The sequence below is a fragment of the Micromys minutus genome, assembly GCF_963924665.1.
Source record: "Micromys minutus genome assembly, chromosome: 1".
In the NCBI taxonomy this organism is placed as follows: Eukaryota; Metazoa; Chordata; class Mammalia; order Rodentia; family Muridae; genus Micromys; species Micromys minutus.
The window spans coordinates 144,060,070-144,078,348 of record NC_137969.1 but is presented as its reverse complement, the minus strand read 5'-3'; the positions used below and the strand labels follow the sequence as shown (position 1 = coordinate 144,078,348).

Here is an 18,279-nt window from a genome sequence, read left to right as displayed (position 1 = left end):
TGTCTAAGAATCCATACATTTCTTCTGCATTATCCAGTTGTTTGTAATATGATGTAATAATTCTTGAGATACCTTGACATCTACAGTACCCCCCCCCACCACATCTCTGTTGTTATTAATCTTGGTCTTCGTTCTTGCTTCCCGTTTGTTACTTAGGCTAAGGGTTTTCCAGCTGGTCCTGTCTTTCATCCATTTAATTTCCAGTGTGTCATTGCTTCTTGTTATTTACTGCTTTTTTGAGTTTAGATTGTTGTTTTCCTAAACTCTTGAGGTGCATCATTGGATTGTTTATTTGAGGTCATATTGATGTTTTAATCCAAACATTCATAGTTACACATTTCTCCTAAGAATGATTTTAGCCCTATGCTAAGGTTTCTGGTGAGCTGTTCACTCTGTTGACTATAAATGATTGGTTTACTACCAGGCACCATATTGCATCAGTTGATCCTCACACCTATGTATAGCATTATGTTGGTTACTATATTAGTACTCTACATTAAGATCAATGCTGTTTTGCTATTTAAGGTACTTCGTGGTCTGACTTTTAATAATAAATAAGGATTTGCAACAGCCACGTTGCTTCTTGATTATACATGAATCCTTCAGTCCTTCCTCTCTCCCTTACTCATTTTTGCTAATAGCTTCATCAAGAGTTCCTTTGAATAAAATGACTTGTTTTTCTTGCTTTCAAAATCTTTGTGAAAGCCTGTCCTGGGTGCCTGTCTATGCGTGGGTCTTTGGCCTTTCTCTATTTCTTTCCACATTTAAGGGTTTTCTCTCATTTCTTTAAGGTTTAAGTTATTTTCATTTTCTGTCTGGAGATTTCTATAATTTGTACTTTGGATCACTTAAGGAGTGCTGTATGTATAGGACCATAAGATTGAAAATTTTTCTTCATTTTCTCTTTTGTGACTCTAATGGGGCAAATGCAAGGAACCTGTCTTTGAGCTCATGCAGGTTTTTGTTTTTAGGTTTTCTCTTTCTAAGCTTCTGATTTTTATTTTCATGTCTCTGGTTCCACTTAGGTGTGTTGTTTTTGTGTGTTTTCTGTAGCTTGCTGAGCTTAGGCTATTTCAAATGCTGTCACTGAGACAAAATAAAGAGGAGCTATCATTCTGTTGCTCAGCTGATGACGCATTGCTGTAGTTATCTGTGGTGTATGTAAATTTAATGCTGGGGGTGGCCATTTCAATTTTACAAACTTGCTTAAATAGAGAATCCTTCCACTAGCCAACTCACCAAGAGATCCTAAGTGGGCCTTGTTAGAGTTCTTAGGTGAGCAAATACCTGGACCAAGTATTCATTAAGCACACAGGAGTCACTGTGTTGCCTGCATCTACCAAGACAGACCTTAAGCTTGGGTGTGTGAACCAGCCTCGCTCCACTGTCTAATTGGATGACCATCAACTGGCATTGCTATCAAGGTAATGTTCATTTCTCAACCATAAAACAACGAGCTAAACTAATTAAATCATAATTCAATGTGCACATAATTTTGAAATTACATGGTGCATTGATCTGTCTCTTCATTAAAAAAAAGAATATGTTAACTCCTCAATTTAAGTAGCTGTGCCTTTGATGTCATAGAGAAGTTAACCCAGAGATGGGGAGAGAAAGCATGGTGCCACCATAACCTAATATCAGACTTCTGGCTTATGGAAGGGTTAAGAATAGATTCCTCACTCCTTAGAGTTGTTTTTGAAACAGTCATTTTGTTTTCTTTGTTTACACAGCCTTAGTAAATGTGAACACCTATCCAGTATCCCATCCCCCACCAGATTCTGACATCATAATCTCACATTCTTTACATATGTGAACACAAACACCACCATAGCACAACTTATAACACGAGGCTGCTTCTGAATGAACAACGTGCAGGTCACACGAACAGCAAGCGTTCTGAACAAATGAAAGCGGAGTGTGTAGAACCATGAGCTGTTTGAAGCACCCTTATCTCTGGGATTTCTCATTGAATGTTTTCAGGGAACTGCAGCCATGGGAAGTGAAAGTATGGAGAAATGCAGACTACTATAACCCCAGTGTAAATGCTCCAATTTATGTAAAAAAGTATTGAATGAGTGAGGTTAATATTTTCATGTAGATTATGCCTTTAAACTTAAAAATACAGTTGAAAAAGGTTTTACTACATCTAAATATGACAAAGCTGTTCTAAAATCGAACAATTATTGTGATGGTTGATTTTATCTTTTTGTTTTTTCCCCTCTTATTAAACATATATTCTCTCCTCATACAATATAATCTGAATAAAGATTCCCCTCCCTCCACTCCTCCCACCTCCTCTTCCATGATGACTGTATCTCAGGGATTGTGGTGCAAAGACACTCCAAAAGGAGACAAGCTTCACCTGTGAATTTATATAAACACAGATATCTTTCTATTTCAATACGAAATAAAGTAAGGTTGAAACTGTTTGATTTACACGTTTGTCCTCAGCTTAGCAGCACTTTAATATCTGTGGGTGAAATAAATTTTAAACTAAAGTTATTACTACTTGGCAAAAGAAAACACTTAAGGTTAAAACTTATAAAATATGGCAAGACATTTTTAAACTTAAGTATATGCTTAGCTTTTCTCAGAAAAATCTAAGTATCGGTATTTAAAAAGGCATAATTGTGAAAGTCATTCAGATTTGTCATAAATACTAAGAGTAACTATTCAATCTTACTAATTCTAAAAGTTTATATGAAAAATTTGCTTTACTATATAAATATTTCTTAAAATATTACTGAAAACATTCTTAAGATACTATTTCATACGTCACATAACATGTTTCCAGGACAACAATTATTCTAAGTGTATAATTTTTCACAATTTTAAAATTCTTTTTATCTATCAGAAACTTTTTGTGGTCACTGGCTCACATCAAAAGTACCCCTAACTTGACCCCTTAGACATGGCCCTCACAGCACACCTGTGATAGCTTGCTTGGATGCGATTTCCCGAATTTATGGAAACATCACAGTCAGCACCCAGGGAAGGCAAGAAGTCACTCTTCCCACGGCCTCTCCTGTGACTGAGCTGGTTGCTGAATGTGACTTTATTAGTAAGCAGTAAGTCACCGCAGAAGGCAAGGGGATTTGTAAAAGCAGTAAAAGCAGGCCTATGCAATAAGTTACTCAAAGGAAACCAGATGATTGGGTATAAGCCTGGTCCACAGACAAACTACACAGCTGCTTCCAAAGAACCAGAATTAACTTGTGTATACAGTCAGAACGCTCCCTGCTGATTTTACACAGGAAGGCTAAGAGTTGCCTGACTACTTTACAGAAACGGTTCTGCTTTCTAGTTCTCTTAAAGAATGGAGAGACATTCACATACCCTGGAGCAGTATATGGGAGGAGAGCCACCCACACTCAGCCATATTTCTAGGAGCTAATTTGTTTGACTTAAAAACTTGTAATTTTCTTAAACTATGGTACTATAGTCAGCTGCAGTGTATAGAGTGCAATGAAACTGAGCAGACCAATAAACCAATGTTTTGAATATTAACGCATTCCTCCATAGGTACCAGAGCCTAGTCAAGACCAATACGGCACTGAACTTGGACACTTGACAAGCCCTTCAAACTCCTGTTTAATTATAACTTTAACTAGTGCATCACCAAACTGCATTAGGATGAAAAGATCTCATATCATCGTAAACCATTCTAAGGTCTTCACACGTTCCGCTTCATCACTGCATACCCTGAGGCACCAACACAGGTATTTGAAATTTGTGTTAAGAATATCCAAAAGAACCAAGGCAAAGTCAGATATAGAATAAACATAATACTAACAACAATAATCCTGTGCCTTCTGTGGCATATTTTTAAAGTAGATGAATACTAATGAAAGTTAAGTTTAAGTACTTCACTCAAACCTGGAAGCAATTTATAAAAAAAAAATCACATATTTGTAATTAAACAAAGCAATAAAGCAAAGCATGGTCTGTTGTGTATGATTTGTTCCAATGTCGGTTTTATACCTTCCCAATTTAGAACTCTCAAATAAAACCAGAGTATTAGTAATTATCAAGAATATATACTTTTATATACCAAACAGATTGCATGATCATTTACATTCTCCCGAAAAGAATCTGATGCCCTGAGAAGCCCTGTTTCACCTGCAGAAGTCCCTGGATATTCTCAGGAGAACAGTTTCAGATGCGAATACACAGAGTTAAAAGGGAAAACCGGCTTTATCAAGATAGCCTAGGGTGGCGTTAAGTCTTATAGGAAGCACCATGTCATCAAAGTATAGATGTTTTGTGATACCTTAATCAACTGTGACGCTAGAATGTGTCTGCGTGTTAGTGACCTTACAAGTACTGACTGGCGATAATGTTAATGTGATTTGTTGCCAGTATTTACAAGGGAAAAAAAAAAAACTCTGAATCAACCAGATGTTAGTGACTTTCCTTCCAGGTTCATGGGTTCCCTCAACTCTATCTATGGGGTCCTACATTAAAATATACTACATTATGGGGATCTAAGAAAACAGTAAGGAACCTGGCTATATTTAGAGTTTAAGAAAGTATATTTTGGCCAGGTGTAGTGATGCGTACCTTTAATCTGAATGCTCAGGAGGCAGAGAGAGATTCAGATCTCTGTGAGTTTGAAGCCAGCCTATATAGTTTCATGCCAGCCAGGGTTATGTTGTGAGTCCTGTCTCAGAGAAATACGTATATTTGATATGCCGAGACCACCCTTTCTAACATATTTAAACATCATAAACTAGGATCTTTTGCTGACTCCAAAAATACAGGTTGTTTAAAATGCTACATCAGCAGCAAGTATTATAAAGCCAGTGGAATATAAATGCAAATCAATAGGAAAAGCTATAGGCTGGTGTCCCAAATGTCATTGATGCTAAAAGGGATTTGTAGGGAAAGCAAAAAGTGAACCTGCTCATCCATGGCTTGAGAAACCACTGAGGCAATATCAGGGTGGAGCAAATGCTACCTGGGATCCCACTGAGCTACAGAAGTGGTGTACACCAGCCCTGCAGAACGGCCCCTGGTGTGGGTTACCTGCAAATCTTCCTTGAGCCCTGTATTAGCTAAAGTGCAAAGTCTGTGACCTTCCGGCCCCCACAGGGCTTAGGCTAAGTCCCTCCCAGTGAAAAGCACTTGCCCCAAACTTATGCAGTGTTTTAAACCAACCAAAGCAATTCTGACTTGTAAAGTCCTCACATAATATCACAAGGAAGGAATAATTTAAACACCAAGAATGTTTTTTTTAAATATTTTGACCACATAGGAGTTCTTTTCACAACAAAAGAAGCTTCGAAAAATAGAAAGACATAAATGTATTTACATTAATTTCCTTCGGTTACTAAGCTGTAATTTTCATGCATGAATAGGATACCTAAGAAAGAATTTTAAAGGGATAAATTATTGCAAAATGAATAGTAAATAATATTATGAAATTTTATAGCTTCTAAGCTGTATAAAATATTATTTATTGAAATTCAACTTACTAAACTAACCCTCCATGTAAAAAAGTACTTAGTGTGTTCCATTTTTATAGGTGTCTATTTAGACAAAAAAATATAAAAATGTCAACAATCTTCTTCATTTAAGACCATAAGGGCTCTAAAGCATGACAAATTAGTTAATTTAAAATAGTTAATGTCACTAGATAAAGAGTCTATGTGATCAAGGATAGTTTCCAATTTAAAAAAATACTACGATTCAAATGTCATGCCAACGGGAGTGACATTACATGTCACTATGAGGGACCAGACAAATGAAGTGTCACTACAAAAGATGACTGTGTGGGGAGGCAGACAGTGGCGACCTCTGGAAGATGGAGTCTCTTCTCTCTGCTGGTCCTAGAAGAGAAAAGAGACACCAATAAACATCACACACACTGTCCAAATTCCTCCCCACCCGAGACACACCGTGTACTGGTGTTTCTTGTCCTTACAGTCAGCCTTGCCTTAAGGTATGGCGGTCAAGGCCAAAAGAACCGTAAAAACAAAAACTATATATATATATATATATATATATATATATATATATATATATATATATATATATATATATATATATATATATCCAAACTTGATTAGTGCCATCTTAAAAACAAAACCACCACAAATGGCGCTTCTTTTTTATGTGATTGTAACCTGCATCAAAGAGAACGGAAAGCAGGCAGGCACGGAGTAATGTCTTTTATCATCACAGTTTGAAAAATAGTCTTACAAAACCGACTGTACCTTTAATTCTAAGGTGGACATGTTTTGATTTATTTATTCTCTATGTACGTATCAGAGTTCAAATCGGAGGCCTGCCACCAGAACAAAATACAAATTACAGGATGGGAAATCTCCATGAGTAGATGAATATCTATATGTTTCTGAGTGTGAAGCATGAGCCTACAACCAAATAGTGGGGTTGTTAGTGTTGTTTCAATAGGCATTGGGCATGAAGCAAATGGGGGGAAGGAGGCATCGAACTGCTGAAGGACATTAATCAACTTATACACTGACAACGGGACTGCCTTTACTCTAGAGAGGGGCACTAAAGACTTGTAATTTCAAGGGTAATGGTTTAAATAGAATAGCTTTAGCTGATAATCCCTTCCATTCTGGATTGCAAGCAGAACCCCTCCGAATCTCTTCTTCCAAGGGAGCTACCACCGAAGAGCTAACATTTTCCTCATAGACCTGGTCACTACAACCCACCTCTGAAGTGAAAACTGAGAAGGCACTTCAGATTTCAGTGACGTCGAGACTAAATACCCAAATATGTCTGCTGGGAAGTTAGTTTAAATTAAACAGCATCTACGGGCACAGCACCCCTGCTTAACTTTACTTGGGGACACAAAGTGACTATAAACCGGACGAGTCACCAGCCACTAAGAAAACAGCGGAAAACATTACTGGAAGCGTTCAAAGTTTACAGACGAGGTTTTTCTGAACTCGAAGGCCCTGGGTAAGACACTGTGAATTGCTGTGCCATAGGTTGGCTTCTCCAGCAGACTGGAGAAGAAGCAGCCCAGCCAGCAACCAAATCTGAAGGCTGGCAGGACCCTACAAGCTGGGGAGGCCAGCGACGAACTGCAGCAAAGTCGGCGACAAAGGCACGCAGAAACCTAAACGCTGGTCGACTGTGTCCACAGCGCCTGCTCCGGCTCGCCCAAGACCAGCCGGAACAAAGCCGGGGTGCGAGCGAGCTGCCCATGCCCGCCGCCCTCACCGAGCGCCCGGCACCGCGGCCACCCCGGGCCTCCGAGGCCCCGCGGCCGCCCCGCGCGCGGCTCTTACCTCCGGCCGCTGCTCCCGAAGCCCCGCCACGCAGGCCCTCGGCCCAGGCCGCCCCGGAGCAGCGAGAAGCCACGAGCCCGCGTCGCCATGCTTCGCCGTCCACCCCCGGGGGTCCCGCGGTCAGCTCTGCGGCTCGCCCGGGGCCCTCAGCAGGGTTCCGGGCGCGGGGCGGGGCGGAGCCCCGAGGAGGAGTCGCCGAGGGTGGCCGCGGGGTGGCGGGTGACTTGGCTCCGACCCCGCAGGCTGTCGCCGCGGGAGTCCAGGGAAAGCCTCCTGCAGACTGCACGTCCTCTGTGTCGCGAGGCCCAGCTCTGGTTCCTGGTCTGGTTTCCATGGCTACAAGCACCGCAGTTTGGTGCTGTGACATTTTTCAGGTCTTTGTTTTTGACTCCCTGTGTGACTTGAGGAAGCACTGAGAAAGAAACTCCGAGAGAGGGAGAAGCAAAGATGGCCTTGGTATTTCTATGCCCCTGCAGCACCGTTGAGATTTCCAGAAGATCCATTGCACTCCTAGAGTTTATGGTCCTTTGAAGCAGTGGGACTTTGCCGCCCTGAGAAAGCAAACATTAAAGCCAGAGGGGAAAAAAAAACAATCCAATCAAATCAGCCATAAAGCTAACAGGAAATATTCCTCCCAAGGTCAGCCACGGCTGTGCTGTGAGGAGCATGGTCTGTTTCAGAGCAGCCTTCTGGCTGAGGGAACTTGATGTGGAGAGTCCCAGATGTTAGAGATCTTGTTCTGTGAAAATCCTGTCAAGAACATCATCTGGCTGGTAGAACTCAATTAAACACAGAAATAAAATATGGAAGAAAATTTTAGCAACAAGACATTATAGCACTTTTTCACAGTGTGTAAAAGATTGTTTTTTCTCTTTTTAAAGATTTATTTATTTATTATATGAGCACACTGCTGCTGTCTTCAGACACACCAGAAGAGGGCATCAGATCTCATTACAGGTGCTTGTGAGCCACCATGTGGTCGCTGGGAGTTGAACTCGGGATCTTTAGAAGAGCAGTCAGTGCTCTTAACCACTGAGACATCTCTCCCGCCGTTGTAAAAGATTTTAAAAATTTCTGTTGTAGGAGGAAAAATCTGTTAAGAGAATGAAAAGCCAAGGAAAAAAATTGCAGTGTGGGTGGGGTGTTTGCAAATTACTTGTTGTGAACTTGTACCCTAAATATACAAAGAGCCAAAACATACCACTATGTCCAGCTTTAAATGGGCTCTAGAGATCTGGACTCACCACCCAATGTTTGAACAACAAACATTTGACTATCCACCAAACCCTGTTTCTGTTTGTGCATTAAGGTCTTTAATCCACTGTGTGTGTGTGTGTGTGTGTGTGTGTGTGTGTGTGTGTGTGTTTTAACAGAGAGTTAAGTGTGTAGGTTTATTCTTCAATGTGCATATATTCCAATTTTTCAAGCATTATTTGATATAGATGTCATCTTTTCTCCCACATGCTGTTGGCAATTTTTTTTTTTTTTATCAAAAATTAGATGACCTGCTTCTGGACCTTTTGTTCTGTTGGTTTTATATCGGTCTTTACGCCATCACAACACTGATTTTGTTACAATGACCATGAGTAAATCCAGATATTCAGATCAATTCAGTTATAAAATTGTGTTTGTACCCAGTGAGTCTCAATCTGTGACCCCTTTGGAAGGTTGAAAGACCCTTTTACGGGGCTCACCTAAGGCCTTCAGAGAGCACGGGTGTTTACTTACAGTTCACCGCAGTGGCAAAATCACAGTTGTGAAGTGGCAAGGAAAATCATTTTATGGCCGGAGATCACCACAGCATGAGGGACTGTATTAAAGGATCACACATTGGACGGTTGAGACTTGGTACCTGAGAGATGGCTCAGTGGTTAGAGCACTGACTGCTCTTCCAAATGATCCTGAGTTCAAATCCCAGCAACCACATGGTGGCTCACAACCATCTGTACTGGGATCCAGTGACTTCTTCTAGTGTGTCTGACAGCTACAGTGTACACACATACATAAAAAATGAATATTTTTAAAAAGAAAGGTCGAGACTTAATTAACTAGGCCCATTATTCTTGCCTTGAACACTGGCCCATAGGAGATTGCTGTTTGTGGTCTGATGATCCACTATGTGATGAGGGCAGGGGATGCTTTATCTGTGGTGGCCATGGAAGACCTTCCCCTGACAGTGTGCAGCAGCGTGGGCTCAGGTGATGGCCCAGAGGAACAGGAGAGCTGGCTTAACTGTGACATTTGTAAGGGTCTCTCCATCCCCATGCTGCTGTGCCCTTGCCTATGGCCTTCCCTGCTCTTCCTTAACACATGCACTTCAGCCTTTGCCTCAAGGCCTACGCCCATGTCCTCTGCGCCAGGGATTTGATGGCTGTTTGAAACCTATTTTGAACAACAGTAGGTTGTAGATATAGGGTTTCCTCCAATAGAGAAATATTTTAAATTTAGCTTATTCAATATATTGATATTCAATTTGCATGTGACCTACATGTTGGTCTGAATAAGAAGCTCACCTATAGCTTAGTGGGGAAAATATAGCATTGGTCACTCTCAACAGTCTACCACATCACATAAAATGTATGGCCCTAATCACTCGAATATAAAGTAGACGTTTTGTGTATTATCTAACAAGGAAAATTCCATCTCTGAGGAATGGAAGCAATGAGGAGTAAAATTACAATGTATGTCAGTAGTGTCAGTAAACTTCAGTTTTAACTCTTAAATTGGCCAAAACTTCACTGCATGAACGAGAACAAAGGTTTTGAGAAATAAAAGTGTGGGTTGATGTCTATATGCAGGTGAATGCAGGCACAAGGTACGGCAAGGACCGTGATTGGGCAGTGAAGAAAGAGGCCATGATTGGGCAGTGAAGGAAGAGGCCTGTGATTGGGCAGTGAAGGAAGAGGCCCGTGATTGGGCAGTGAAGGAAGAGGCCCGTGATTGGGCAGTGAAGGAAGAGGCCCGTGATTGGGCAGTGAAAAAAGAAAGGCGGGCACAGAAGTTTTGAGAAGCGAGAGAGGTAGGAGGAGGAAAAGAAGAAGAAACCAAGATGGAGGAGGAGAAGGATGACCCAGACTCATGTGGCTTTAAACTGTCACAGGTAGCAATGAATATCTTATAAGGGTTGGATTATTACAGGGCAATTTATCTTATCTAGGTGGGCAGTTTATATCATTTCAATTGGCTCTGAGTTTATTGTGTTGTCGTTTTGTGGAGTGAGAATTTACTGATATAAATCTCAATGATAAATTACAAGCCTCTGGAGTTTTGATTTGACCGGGTTACTGGGAATGTGAGCAGAGATCCTGGAGATAGGCAGTCTCTGCATGGTACTGGTGTGGTGGCAGCGACCCACCATTGAACTAGATGGACAGCCACTGATGGGGCTAGCCATGGAGGCATAGAGACTACTGGAGACAGAGGGTACCAGGGGGTAGCATGACCTGGTGCTTGGTGACTTTTATTTATTAATATTTACAACTACAAAAACATGATTGGTTTTGTGGATACAGAGAGACCTGAAAACTTTGTCCAAACGCAAAAGCTACTTACTTGGCCATTGACGGTTTTTAGCTTATACATCTGCACAGAGCACAGAAAACAGCTGAAGAGCTAACAATGGATCTCTTCCATTACCTTAGGACTTCACTCAAACAGAAAGAACATTACTCTCATGCCAACTGAGACAGAACTGTTTGGGGAATTTGACCATTATCTCTCAACCTTGGCTTGGATAAAGGTTTTCAAAAGCCTCATGTGTGAAAGGCATATAGTCCCCAGCCCATAATACTGTGGGAAGGTGGTGAAGCCTTTAGAAAGTGGGGCCTAATGAGAAGTTTTTAATCTCCCAAATAAGATTGCAAGACTCTGAACTTTTGCTGCTGTTGTTGTAAATATTAAAGAACCTTTTATCTGCCCCCATGGTCTCACTCCGCAGATGCAGACACATCTGGTGCAGAGCCGAGCACACACATGCGGTCCCCATAGCACTTGGCACTCTAGACCGTGGAACTTCCATGCGGCTCACTCCGCTGCCCCTTTGCTACTTCTGTCCCGCGTGGACACAACCACCCTGGAATGTTGTTTTCACTAACTTCCCCTTGGTGTGTTATCACCAAATCCTAAGACATCCCAACTCTGTGTCGGGCTTTATGTGTTCCTTCAGTACACCTTCTGAACTCAATCAAGTATTCACATCAAAGAACACACCAAACTACTCCGATCCAACAGGCATTACATAATTTGCTAACCTTCATAAGTCTAAAGATCTTGTACAGTTCCATTCCTTATAAAACATTTATTATAACCTTGTTTATGAAGAGATGCTCAGAAAGAAACATAAACATCTGCTTCCATCTTTGTTCCTCCCATCCCTCTCTCCTCCTCCACTTCCACTCCTCGACCTTTCCCCCATCTCTCTCATGTCCAATCATGTATCGCCTTAACATAAATCTACATTCTTTCCTGGCTTTACGCCTGGCTGTGAAATGAATACGTCTCTTCATTCATGTCTTCCAGTCATGACATGAATGAGCCACCTCATTCGTGTGCTCCCGCCTGGTTGAGTGTCCAGCCACAGACACTTGCCAAGCGAGCCTGTTGATAGTTCATTGACCTCAAAGATACGTGGCATATGTTTAACTGTCCCTCTTTTTTGGTTGATGCATCTCAACCGCTACTGTATTTGAAATTTGACACACATGCACCAATCCTGGTTTCTCTAAAGGTCAAGTAACTGGCTCAGCTTCAGCTTGGTCGTTGAAATATTGGATAGTGTCTTGATTCTCATTTTTAACCTGATGTGTGCAGAAACTTATCCTACTGTAATTTTTAAAACAACATTTGCCGTGTTTAAATCTTCCCTATGGTCACTATTTGCCATACAGTCATCGGAGCCTCTATAATAATTTCCATTTCTGTATGTGAACTCCAAAAAGGAAACTGTTCGGGTTTAAATGCTTAAAGAAACTGCATTATTGTTTTCAACAACTATATTTACGTTCAAAATAAATTTGCTTCAGATGTTGCATTGTCAGCCTAATTTATGATATGATGTTCTCTTGGTGTTTCTGTATTTATCACTTCTCACTAATACCACTTTAATTTAAGATAGGGATGGTTTGTAACAAACTGTCCAGCAACCATGTGTTACTTTATATAAAGCTATATAAAGTTATATGCTAGGTTTGGTTGCTTACACAGCATTTTCCAAAGTTGCTGTCACAGAACTTTTTCTACATGCTATTTAACATTGTCTCTGACAGTTCTTCTTGCTTTTTGTTTGTTTGTTTTATACTCTTAACGGGCCCTCAGTTATTATTTGAGAGTACACAGAGTCTGCCCGAAGTGGCACAGAGCATCATGATCTCTGTCCTCCTAATGTTTAACTGTTCGGTGCTGCATTAAGCTCTGGAAAACCTAACTCGTATTTACTTTATAAACTTACTATACAATTCTCTGGCAATTAACACCACGGTACAGCAGTGGAGAATTCAGTACGAGATTCATTGTTCAGCCTCCCTTTTATTTGGTGAGTCAGCCAAAAGCCTCCCCCTGGCCAGGGAGCTCCTTCACTCTTTTCTAACCCAGAGAGAAAGGGGAAGGAAAGATGTCACTCACACACACACACACACACACACACACACACACACACACTGGGTGAAATGGAAGATGGCCACACCCCCTTTCCTTATTGCTTTCAGCCTTTCATATCCTTAGTACAAAGTGTTCTCTATGTAAGAAAGAATTACCTCATGGACAAAATGTTACATAAAAAAAGGAATAACAGGAAATCAATAGCAAGTTCAAACCAGCATTTCATTCTGTAAACTCATTATAAATTAAAGGTAACATCTTTTACATGGCCTTGCTTTAACATACTGCACACCTGTGCTTTCATCCTTGGACCTAAATATTCTTCCTTGAATATAAATTCGTCCCGAGCTATTTCTTTAGTATAATTATGAAAGCTCATTGTATTTCTGACTATGCAGCCTTGACATGCTGTTATCAAGAGCAGGCAAATTCTATTCTTTAATTCTCACTTTGGTACATCTTTCTTGTAAAACAATTAAAATCACTTCTTAAAACTTTTTTTCCTAAGATATTTGAGTCAAATCAGGAATTCTATAGAATCATTAATTAAACAGCATTAATGCGTGAAAGTTGATCTTTATATCACTCTGCAGGAAGTCTGCCCAACAGGCTAGGCTAATGCACAGAGATTATTATATTACTTTAATAATGGCAGAAAAGGCTTATTATTGACAAGAAGCAATCCTAAGATGAAGTCTCTTTGGGACCCTGCTTCTCAGAACTCGATCATCACAGAGAATGAAAAGAAAGGTGTGTCACTTCCAAGAAAGCCACCTTTCTGCCTTAGCCCATCCTAGATGTCTTCTGACCAGAGAGTAGCAGAATTGATAGTCCAAACCATAAACAGAGATTTCTGAATTTTTTAAGGATTTTAAAACATTAGTTCTGGCATTTCAACTGCTCTTCACAAAGAATCAAGTTTTTCCTCATCCCCCAGGATTTGTGAGGTTCATTGGGTGTAGACTTGGCAGCAATGAACCAGGAGTATGAATAGTAATAATAATGATAATTATCACAATGGTGATTAATAATAATAGTAACAGCAACAATAGTAGCGATGAGAATAAGAACAATACAGGTTGTGTGACTTCACAGTATTAAAGACAAAAACACACTATATTCTTACAACTACACACATGGGGTGAAGGTGAAATGTTTAGGTTTGTTGAGAGCCAAACAGCAGTTCAAATATGCACTGCACTGGAACATCTCACCAGCACAGTAAAGCTAGATAACGGTTCAGTGAGTGTGAGAAAATGAATCTGCCATTGCTGACATATGCCTTAACGGTTTATGAAGAAAGTTCAAAGTAGCAACTGAGTACATCATTACAATACCAATGGATATAAAAATGACACTTCAAGCGTCAGGAAGTGCATCTGAAAGACACTACCCACAACATTCAAATAAAAGCCACAGAAGTTTATAGACACAAGTTTGAGAAGAGATATACAAGAAGAAAATCTTTTAAACATTATTTAAAGAATTTAAGGATCTGATTTCACAGGCTATATGAATATTATAAAATGACTTAATATTTTAAAAGGTCCAGCAACGAGCTCTCTTTAAACTAATCTATAAATTAAATATAATCTAATTCTAAACTGCTATATTCAAATTTTCCATAAGTACATGAAACTATATTCACATATCGTTATTAGAAAATGCATTTGTAAGAAGGAAAAAAACCCACAGAGACCAGTAATTACTGCATGCATTCAGTGGTCAGCAGTCTGACTGTGACAGTGAGTGACAATGACCAGCAGGTGGCAGAAGAGGAACGCTCATGGACCACTTTTCGTTGTTTGTAGTATCACTTGCTCGGACTCCATGACTTGAAAATGACGTGATAATTAGCACCTCATAACCAGGAATCCCATTTCCGTATGCATATTCTTGGTTCCCTATAATAAATATAACTGAAAAACCAAAAAATTTGAATTTCAGCCAAACTATAAGCAACTAAAATGTCTAGCCCTTGGTGAATCAAACATAAGCTGATATGAAATTCTACAAAATGGAGAGTTTTTGTATGAAGTGCACATACAGTTGACGAAATGTTACACCAAACTCTCGTCTATAAAGCATCATCTTATGAATCTGAAGTTCAAAGATAAAACAAGAGACCTGTTTGAAAGTTCAGTGACAGGTTACCCTTAGTGACACATGTAACACATGGACTTCAGGGAGGAAGTGTGACACTCAGGGTGGAGGAGGGGCTGAGCCATGGTGAGAATCCCAGTGAAGTTCTCTGTCTTGGTAATGGAAGTGTGCATGCGGTTAGTTTTGTTAATGTTCCTAGAACAGTACATATTATAAATGTGTGTGGATTTTAATATGCATGTGAATATACAAATGCTTTATAGATGCCTTAGTATAAGTATAAAAGTAGATTTTCCTATGGTCTGTATTTTACATTTTTTGCATCCGTATTATTATGGAATTACAAAGTTTGTAAACAGGAATGTGTAATGGCTCAGTGGACCAAGGGCTTCCATCCAGTCTGATGATCTGATTTGATCCCCGGAAGGAAACTACAGTCTGGGAGAAAACTGAGTCCTGAATGACATCTTCTGAGTCCCACGTGTGCTCCGTGGTTCTCATCTGCCCACACACAGAAGTGAGTGAGTAGAAAAACAAACAACAAAACTCAAATCCAGCAAAACATGCTGTATCTTTTAAATATTCTCTTACATATGTGTGAAAGAACTACAAATAGTCTATAGTCTATAGATTATTCACATAACCACATGACTTTCTGCATGTGTGCGCTTATTGTGTGTAATTGTTGATCTTCATCATCAACTTGATGGAAATTAGAATCACCGTGGAAACCTAAGTCCCCGTTGTGTTTATGACACTGGTTTACAGAAAGGCTTGAGAGAGCAGAGAAACCCACCCTCAGCATGGACAGCAACATTCTGTGGGAGAAATCTCTTAAAAGGGTTTGGGAAAGGGAGAAGGTACGGAACTGCAGCATTAGTCAGCCACTCTCTGATGCCTGACTGTGTATAAAGCCTGCAGAACTCCCTCAAGCTCCTGTGCCAGGGCAGCCCCACTGCAAGGCAGAATGAACCCCAAGTTGTATTTGTGGGTGTTTTATCACATCAGTAAGATGCTAACTAAGGCACAGTGGATGCCCATCCACCTTCAAATGAACCCTGTGCTTTCTAAGTCACACCCTTGCTCTCCGGCAGTCTCCCATACTCCGGTTAGGTAGTTGGCATTCCCATTCGGAAAACACTGTCGGACATCCTTGTTTCTGCTGTGTGGTTCCCAATTCTTTAACTTCTTTGCGGCTACAGTGAAAGCTTCCAGGTGTCAATTGTACATTTTCAATAAACAAGGAAGAAGAATCCATAGGCTTCAACATGTGACAGTGCACTCATTCCCACAAGTTTCGCTGTGCGAACTAATGACAGTAGTCACATTGCCTAACACTAGTGAGCCTTTAAAATCAACCTAACTGGCCCCCGTGTTGAACTAAAAACTCAACATTAAGATAAATTATCATGGAGAATTTGCCAAAATCTAATTATTTGCTAGTATATTAATTAATACACATTTATCAAATAATGACTGTGGAATGCTGTTGGCCATTCCTAAGGTTCTTAATGTCACCAAGATAACAAGTCATGTGAGTCTGAAACAATTGCTTCAGGCAGAGGTGGATCTCTGAGAGTTCGAGGCCAGCATGGTCCACATAGCAAGCTCCAGGCCAGGCTGACATAGAGACACTCTGTCTAAAACACAGCAAAAGCAAAACCACTCCAATTCAGAGAAACTTTATTAATATAATAATTAGACATGAGATCTCAGTTGAATATAATAATTCAATCATTTACCAAACAGTCTGTATTGAACTGTAGGAACATTACCACCAGTACTCCTAGTAAGAAAAATCTAACAAACAGATCTTGTAGTCAGAACTACTAGGTAGTTGGAGTTTTTCCACCTCTACATGGATTTTGGTGCTTGGCAACCCGCCTGGATGCCCCACTTTAATTCTAGTATCTTCCGGGTTCTCTTTCAGTCAAAGCCAAATGTCATCTCAAGCCTGGAACCCCAGCCTTTTGTAGACTGATATGGGGGTGGGAGGGATCAAGAGTTGGGACCAGCCTAGGTCTCTAAAAAGGCTGTGTCTCAAAAGAGAGAGGAAACAAGAACTCTCCACAGCTAGACGCTGTCTTCTACCAGTGTTCCAGTGGACATAATAAATGGGTAAACTACACAAGAGCACACAAGGACAGCAGAGGGCGTTCTCCGACTCTCCACAGGCAGCCCTGATGAACTCAGGTACCACGTTCTCAAAAAGAAAGGAAAAAGTTATCAGACATTTGTCAATAAAGAAGTAGTGGAGGTTTTGTTCCAGTTTGTTTTATTTGAGAGGGAAAGGAAGAATGGGATGCAATAAAACTCTGAATAAAGTCATGAACTTCTCTAGAGGAGGAACTATGAAATTTTATAGGAAACTGATATTGGCAGTTAATTTAAAGAGTGCTGTAATGAGAAAATTGTGTGTGTGTGTGTGTGTGTGTGTGTGTGTGGCAGAAATTAACACATGCCCATTTTTAAGTGGGTGCAGGGAATCCAGACTCAGGGTCTCATGCTTGTGTGGCAGAAATTTTGCTGACTCAGCCACCTCTCTATTTCTAGAGACAGTTTTTTTTTTTTTTGTTTTGTTTTGTTTTGTTTTGTTTTTGTTTTGTTTTCCCTTTGAGAATAATCCAAGTTTGTACAAAGCAAGTCTCAGCATGCTGCAGTGGTCTTTCTTTTTATGTCCTTCCTTATAACCCGATCAATTAAATCCACTCTTTGTGTGTAGGCTGTCAGGACAATGGAATTCAAAATATGGAAATAATTTGCATTTGACTAGATCTATCTGCTCTTTTCATGTACTTAAAGTAGAATTACAAAACATGAGTTATGAGCTACAATTCCACTGTCTTGTTAAATGTCTCAGTTATTCCATATTTAACATACCTTTGCTATAAGAAGAAACCAGATTAATAGAATTGAGAAGATCATGTCCCCTTCCATTCAGTTTTGTGTAAATACGTGAATTTAGTCTGGAACAAGTGATCTGACAGGAAAATGGGGGTGGTGAATTTTCTAATAGGGAAGTTCAGGGAAATAAATGCAGAAAATGGGGAGTATGGAAAAGGAACAGTAACGGTGTCTGGAAGGGCATAAGGAGTTATACTATTAATAAGTGCCAGACCACCAGGCAACCTATGACCTTCAAGCTGTACCTCAGTGTATACTCCAGCATTGATGGCCCAGGGACACGTCCCAGTGAATCACCTCTTTCTGTCTCTGTCTTTTTCTCTATCTCTGTCTCTCTTTGCCTCTGTCTCTCTTCACTCTTTCTCTTTCTCTGTCTTTCTGTTTCTTTCTGCCTCTGTCTCTTTCTGTA

At 40.3% G+C, this 18,279-nt stretch overlaps 1 protein-coding gene across 2 annotated transcripts in view; it reads right to left on the bottom strand.

Annotated features, from left to right (window-relative positions):
* MTHFD2L (methylenetetrahydrofolate dehydrogenase (NADP+ dependent) 2 like) overlaps positions 1-7,417 on the bottom strand; it is an 84,423-nt gene extending 77,006 nt beyond the window's left edge. The window contains exons 1-2 of one of the 2 annotated variants that reach the window (XM_080913813.1): positions 7,269-7,417; positions 5,798-5,831 (exon numbers count right to left, since the gene is read on the bottom strand). Coding sequence is in view for 1 of the 2 variants with exons in the window: in XM_080913812.1 (XP_080769938.1) it covers positions 7,269-7,357 (89 nt within the window). In the remaining variant the exon portion in view is untranslated. The remainder of the gene's footprint in view (positions 1-5,797; positions 5,832-7,268) is intronic. The other variant, XM_080913812.1, reaches the window with a different exon arrangement.
* Between the last annotated feature and the right edge of the window lie 10,862 nt (positions 7,418-18,279).